The following is a 7434-nucleotide window of genomic DNA, read 5'->3' as shown; positions in this document are numbered from 1 at the left end:
GCTCAAGGAAAAAAAAAAAGGCAGAAAACTAACTAATTTCTACATATTTACAAGGGTGAATAAGTTAAACGTGGCTCAGGTTTGCCGGCCGGGCAGGGCACAGCGCTGCCGGGGACCCCCCGGGGATGATCCCTGGAGCCCCCCCCCAAAAAAAAATCAAATCAAATAAAATGGGGGGTGAAACACACGGGATAAGGGGGGGGGGGGGGGGGCAGCGCGCCGTACACGTCCCGCATGCAGGCTGGCTCCAGGTCCGCCGCCCCCCCTCCCCAAAATGTCAAGGGGAGGGGGGGATAATAATAATAATTATTATTTTTGATACAAGCAGAGGGTTTGTGAACCCCACATGGGTGAGGAAAGAGGGGGACCCCCTAGACACCCCACCTGGGGCTCATATGAAGAAGTCGGCGGGTTTGGGGGCGGCGGGCGGGGAGGGCTCCCTTGGGAAGCCCCGGCCGGCTAACTTCTCATATTTTTCTTTGTACAGATCCCTTTCCTTGGCCAAGCGGGTCACCTCCTGCTTGAGTTGCTCCACCTGACTCTGGAGTTGACATTTCTCGTTCTCCAAGATGTGCCGTTGCTGGACCCGCTTGTAACGGCAGGATTGAGCGTAGCCCCGGTTCTTCAAGGTCCTCCTCTTCTGCTTGAGGCGGATCACCTCCTCCTTGCTGAAGCCTCGCAGCTGTCGGTTGAGCTCCCGTACCGACATACTCACCAACTGATCGTCGGAGAAGCGGTCCTCCAAGCGCAGGTGGTGATGATGATGGTGGTGATGGCCAGGATGGTGATGGGCAGCCGGTGGTAGCTCCTCGCCCCCGAAGGCTTGAGGTCGGAAAGGCTCATAACCTTGGTGGTGATGATGATGATGGTGAGGGGCACCGATCAACGCCTCCACCGCATCCTCCGGCGTCAGGTTGAGAGCTTCGGGGTTGAGGTGATGCTGGTAACCCGACATCCAGTACAGCTCCTCCAGCTGCTGTTTGGAGCCCAGGGAGGAGGCGGCGGTGGCCGTCGGGGGGCCGGGGGCCGGTTGCCCACCGGGACTGGGAGCGCAGAAGCTGGGCGAGGAAGGCACGGAGGAGCAGGGCGTGCTGAGCGGGGTGGAGGAGAGGGAACCGGCGGGCAGACGGTGGCACAGCCGCTCCGCCTCCGCCGGTTCCTTCTTCACCTCGAACTTCATCAGGTCGAAATCGTTCACGTATTCGATGGCGAGGGGGCTGGTGGGCAGTTCCGCGCTCATGGCCAGCTCCGAGGCCATCTCAGTCCATGGAGGGACCGGGGGGTGATCCCCCGGGCAGCGCCGCTCACCGGGGCTTGGGGTGCCCGAGGGCTCCGGGAGCCTCCTCCGACCGGGCTGCGGGGCTCTCTCTGCCCCGACGGGGCTCCGCTCCCGGCTGCGGCCGGCCTCCGGGAGCCTCCGACGGGGCTCCGCCGCGGGGTTCAGCCCGGCTCCGCTGCGAGATTTAGCCGGGCTCCGGGAGCCTCCGGTGGGGCTCCGCTCCGGGATGCAGCCGGACACGGCTGCAGGGTTCAGCCGGGCTCCGGGAGCCTCCGACGGGGCTCCGCCGCGGGGTTCAGCCCGGGCTCCGGGAGCCTCCGACGGGGCTCCGCCGCGGGGTTCAGCCCGGGCTCCGCTGCGAGATTTAGCCGGGCTCCGGGAGCCTCCGACGGGGCTCCGCTGCGAGGTTTAGCCGGGCTCCGGGAGCCGCCGCCGGGGCTCCGCTCCGGGACGCAGCCGGAGACGGCTGCAGGGTTCAGCCGGGCTCCGGGACGCTCCGCCGGGACTCCGCTGCGGGCTGCAGCCGGACGCCTCCGACGGGGCTTCGGTGCGGGGCTCCGCTGACGGACCCTCCGCCGGGGCTCTGCTCCGGGACCCTCCGCCGGGCGCCGGCTGCTCTCCCGCCGCCGCGGCCGGGAAGCGGAGCCCCGTGGGTGCAGGACCGGGCGCTCTCCAGCGCGGCTCTGCGGCTCCTCGGGGCGGGCTCCGCCGCTGCCGGCGGTCGGTTCCCAATGGCGAGGAGCGGGCAGCGCCCTGCCCGCCCCTTCCTGCCTCCCCTGGCACCTGCCCCGGCCCCACCTCCCCGGGCTGCGAGCCTTCCCCTGCCCTCCTCCTCCTCCGGACGCGGGCACGGCGCCCCGGGGGCGGGGGCCGCACCCCCTGCCCGCACCCTGCCCGTGCTCGGCGCTGCCGGTGCTCGGCGCTGCCGGTGCCGCTGCCGGGCGGCTGAATGGAACCCGCCGCCTTATATAGGGGGGAACGGCGGCCCGGCTCCGCCTCCCCAGGCGGGTCCAGTCGCTTCCCGCCTATCAACGCGGCGATAGCCCGGGGTAATTTGCATATCCCCATGGCAACGCGCCCGGGGCGGCTGTCAATCTCTGCGGGGAGAGGGCTCGGCGCTGCCGGCGGCTGCTCCCGGGAGGGGGGGGCCGTGCCCCGGGCATCCCCCCCGCACCCCCCGGGCATCCCCCCTGCACCCCCCGGGCATCCCCCCTGCATCCCCCGGGCATCCCCCCCGCATCCCCCGGGCATCCCCCCTGCACCCCCTGGGCATCCCCCCTGCATCCCCCGGGCATCCCCCCCGCATCCCCCGGGCATCCCCCCTGCACCCCCCGGGCATCCCCCCTGCATCCCCCGGGCATCCCCCCCGCACCCCCGGCCCCACCATGTGCCTTCACCCCCGCAGCTCCCCCCAACCCCCCCGGCCCCAAGCCGGGCTGAGGAAGGAACGGAGAAAAATAGGAAAGAATTTCTAATTTCCTCCCAAAGAGCTGGGAAAGACCCAAAATGGGGATTATTGATCCCAAATCGGGTTCCATGCCGCCTCGCCTCCCGCGGATGCCAGGCCCGACATCGGGGTGCAGCCCCTTCCCCACCTCGGTTTTCCCAGGTGGGAGCAGCCCAGCATCCTTCCCGGGGCACGGGGACCGCTCGCCGTCCTCCCGGAAAGACAGATACATATTTTAGGGGATTTTTTTTGATGTCCCCACAAGCCGCCAGCGGTCAGGGAGCAGCCGCATGCACTGGAGTCAGCTCCTGTATGCGCCGCCGGCGCCGGACCGGTTTCACCGCCATCTCTTGCTTCGTGCCATGGGAGGTGACATCTGTGCCTGACACATGGCGAGGAGCGTCACCGGCTCGAGGACGAAGGCCGCCATCCCAGGGCATGGAAAAGGCATCACCAGCATCCAGCGGTAGCTGGTTGGGCGGCCATGGGGTGCTCAGCCCGCTGCAGGATGAGGCCCTGGTCTGGATGCGGCCCCGCTGCTCTGAGCCCTGCCACCCCGCAGCTGCTGCAGCTGCAGCACGGGAGGGACGAGGATGTTTGGGGCGCCTGGGCGAGAGTCGGGGTTAAAACCAGTGGGGTCAGGGTCAGTGCTGGGGGGGCGTCGGGGTTGGGATGGGGACACGCTCCGAGGTCAGGGATGGGGCACAACAGCAGCCTGGTTCCAGCTGTGGGTACAGCTGTTCCCCACACCAAGGTGTTTGAGGGAAACTGAGGCACGGGGCAGTCGCCATCGAGTTGTCTCACCTAACCCCAAGGGATGAGCAGCTTCATTCCACAGAGGCTATCGATACCCACCCACCACGTAGCAATCCCCCTCAGGGCCCAGGATCGTCCCCAGCACCCTGCAAGGATGCGGCCCGGGTCCCACTACATCCCAGTTCGGCCGCATCCTGCCCCGCTGCACCCCACAGGCAGCTCCATGGGATGTGGGGGATGATGGTCCCCTCACCCAGCTGAGGGCCATCCCCGCTCGGGGACTTGGGGACAGGGGACACGGCCCTCCCCGAGTGCTAACTGACCTGTCTAAAGCAGGGATTATTTGGGCCAAATTAATGCAAAAAGGCTTTTTTGGGGGGAAGAAAACCCTTTATCCTGCTGTATCCCCAGCAACTAAAATCCTGCATCATATCATTTACTGGATCCGGCCTCTGGAGAGTTTGGGGTGCTTGTTGTCCCCTTCCCCACCTTTCACCTCCTATCAAGCTAAAATTGAGTCGGGGCACATGTGGGGTTTGTCCCCGCCCCGGGGAGGCTCATGGATGCAGGCAAAGCCCCATGTGTCCCCTGGGACCCCGGTGACACTGGAGGTTATCCCATATCGGATAGCCTGGGACACACATATCCCACATTGGAGACCCCAATCTTGGGCAGGGGATAACGGGACACCCCCAACTTGGGGGTGGGGGTGGGCAGAGAAGGGGACAAAAAGGCCGTCTTGGATGTTTTTGCAACAAAAACCCCTTTTCGTGGAGTGTTTTTAACTTGAATACAGCATCGGTGTCCCCGTGCAGTGGGATGTCGGGGTCCCGCATCGGGAAAAGGGGGGTCTGGGATGCGGTGCTACCTCCCCACCCCGGCACCGCGTTCCTCCCTGGAGCTGCTCACACCTTGGGGGCACCCGGCCCCCATCAGCAGCTGCCACCCGGGATGGGACAGGAGCCATGAAGGGATTAGGAACCCCGGCCGGGCTCCAACGGGGCCGTCACTCGCCCGCGACACCCCCCTTGGGTATTTTTAGCGGGGTGGCCGGGTACAGTGACACGGCCGGGGGAGCGCGGCCCTCCCTGCCACGCCAGACACCGGGGGCTGGTCATCTAAGTTTACTCGCAGGCGGTCGAGTGACATAACCAGGTTGGTGGCCACGGGATGGCGGTGGGATGGCGTCACCTTTTGCTTTTAGAGCGGGCAGCTCGTCTGTCCCTTTAACCCTTCAAGCAGGGCCGGGTGCCCGCTTGGGTGCTGCCTCAGTTTCCCCAGTGTGTTGACGATGGGGTGATGGTGCACAGCACCCAGTTCGGGGTGCTGCTGGCTTGGGGAGCTCTCACGGGGACATCACCCCATGGCGAGCGGTGGTGTCCACCGTGATGCACCCCATGAGCTGGTGGTGCCATCTGGGTGATGCTCCACCAGCATCCGCAGCACGAATCCAGGTGTTGCTGCGTGGAGAAGGGTTAGAAATTATTTTGGGAGGGGGAAAAATCATGCAAAGAAGCTGGCGCCTGTGGTGGGACAAGCTATGGGCATCCAGGAGGAGGAGGAAGAGGAGGAGGAGGAGGAAGGCAGGGGACAGCCACCCTGATGACAGGCAGAATAGAGCCGGCGGGTGATGCTAGCCCAGCACCTGCTTCCCCAGCTGGGGACCAAGAGCCATGCCAGCAGCACCCGCCGCAGGAGGGATTTCCAGATGTTGATGGTGCCCTCCAGAAACGCTCCCCTGTGCCACCCCACATCTGTGCCGGGGGGGTCCCAGGACAGTCCCTGCACCCACCACCGCAGCATCCCCGGCTTCATGGGGAGGATGGATAAACCCCCATCAGGGTCCATCACCGAGGCGTCGTGGCTGGTGGCGGCGGGGTGAGGAACCCGTTAGGACTCGGCGACACCTCTCCAGGGGCTGCCGCCTTTATCCCCGCTCGCAAATTAATCATCCCCGAGCAGTGCTTTAACGACAGCCGGCAATAAATTACAATCCTCCCTGGGAAGGGAGCAGCGGTGCCGGTGGGCGGCAGAGCCGCGGCTCTCAGCGAGCTACTCGGTGCCTCGTTTAATTAGTGCAGCGCGAGCTTTAATCCCCGTTAGCCTCCTCGTTAGGGAGCCGCGGCCATGGGAAGTATGGAAGCTCCTGGCCACCATCACCCCTTACCGACCATCCCTGGGGACTCACAGCATCATCGTCTCCTCCGGGGTGATTTTTAGTGAATTTAGGGTTTGGGTTGTTTTTTTTTTTTTAGGAAACCACTACGTGAAGAAACATCCTTTCTGGATAAGTGGGAAAAAAGTTGTAATAATTAAAAACCCTGAAAGATTTGGGGTGCAGAGCGACTCCTCCATCGGCATTAGCCGGCTCCTCGAGGGGACATTCGTGCTGTATCGCTGAAAAAAAGAGCAAAGCCACGCTCCGACCGGGCACGCCGGGGAAGAAACTCTTTATTTACATATCAAAACACACGGGTTAATAAAAGACATTTAATATCAATGGAGATGATGCGGTTTTTAACAAAAAACAGCTCGCTGTACACACACTGGGGGATGAGTGCAGCCCCGGTGGGGCCCCCACCGGTCCCCGCGATGGCTGGGGGGACACTGGGGATGCGGCCACCCCCAAACTGGTCTCCAAGTGGCACTAACCCCCCCCCCCAGTTCAGCAGTGGGCAGCATCCTTAAACCGGAGCCGAGGGAGGTGACAGGCATCAATGACATTGCGCCTTTGGTGACACGCCATGCCCCGAGTCACCCGAGCCAGGCGATAAATCCCCCAGGCAGGGGGGAGCATGTAGATATGGGGTGATCACAAGACCCCTCCGTGGGGTGCGTGCACTCATGGGTGCTCACCTGGGAAACCCCTGGGGCAGGGATCCGCATCGCCCAGTTGCGGGGGGGGGCGAAACCGCGGCTGTCAGCTCCTTGGCGGAGCCGCGGCGCACCTGAGCCCACGGCATCGTGGCGGCTCCGTCGCCCACCCCACTGCCAAGAGCACCTGGGTGCTGGGTCCCCAGGGAGCCCCAGCACTCACCCACGTCCCTGCTGATGCCTTTTCCCTGCAGGGCTTTGCCTGAAGGTGCTGCGGTTGAGCGGCAGTGGAGGGGCAAATCCATCCGCCCCACACGGCTGCTCCCGGCTCTTGGCACCTCTTGGCAAGGAGAGGCCCTGTAGCTGTCCCCAAAATCGCATCCGTGTGGGGGAACAGCATCCGCCACCCCAAAATCCCCATGGAAATGGCACCTACGGATGCAAAAACCCATCGCGCTGGCAGCTGCACAACCGGCAGTACTCGGCTCAACACAACGCTCCCCATGTGCTTTGCTCCTGCCTGGATTTGAAGTGACTCCCCCAAAAAAACCCCAAAAGAGCTGGTTTGGGTCTCCCAAGGGAGACCAAACCCTCGCTGGGATGGGGAGAGGTGGGGGTCAGGCTGCAACCAGCCATGGGAGATCCCGACATGCTGCAGGAGCCTTTGGTGTGAGCTCAACGTTGCTCCCAACGCACATTTCCACTAGGGATGCTCTTGGCACACGGCTCCGCTCCAAGAAATCTTCTCCCAAAAGCAAGGAGATGGAGCAGGATGGATGCAGGTGGGCTCTGGGCATGGAGAGGTCGGGGCTGAGCCATGTGGAGGCTTTACGCCCCGTTACATCCCAGCACGGTAACTTGCGACCGCCGGCAACGCTTGTCCCCAATATAGCGGCTGACCTGGATGCGGACACGTCAGCTGATGGCATTAAGCTCCTCAGGTCCCCATGTCACCTCATGTCCGGGACAGCAGCGGATCCGCGATCGGTGGGAGGACTGATGGGGACGGGAGCCTCTTCCCAGTCCCACAAACATCCAAGGAGCCTGGCAGCAGGGCTTACCTTCAATAAACCAGCTGAAAAGATAATTTATTGGCAAATTAAAACATTTCAAACAAAGCTGCTTCCCAGCGGGAACG

The 7434-nt window shown here is 63.7% G+C and overlaps 1 protein-coding gene across 1 annotated transcript; it reads right to left on the bottom strand.

Annotated features, from left to right (window-relative positions):
• Positions 1–391: 391 nt before the first annotated feature.
• MAFA (MAF bZIP transcription factor A) lies at positions 392–1258 on the bottom strand. The gene has a single exon (XM_059815590.1). The coding sequence runs from the start codon at positions 1256–1258 to the stop codon at positions 392–394; it is 867 nt and encodes a 288-aa protein (XP_059671573.1).
• Between the last annotated feature and the right edge of the window lie 6176 nt (positions 1259–7434).

Source organism: Gavia stellata, chromosome 3 (assembly GCF_030936135.1).
Source record: "Gavia stellata isolate bGavSte3 chromosome 3, bGavSte3.hap2, whole genome shotgun sequence".
NCBI lineage: Eukaryota > Metazoa > Chordata > Aves > Gaviiformes > Gaviidae > Gavia > Gavia stellata.
This window is presented reverse-complemented; position numbering and strand designations above follow the sequence as displayed.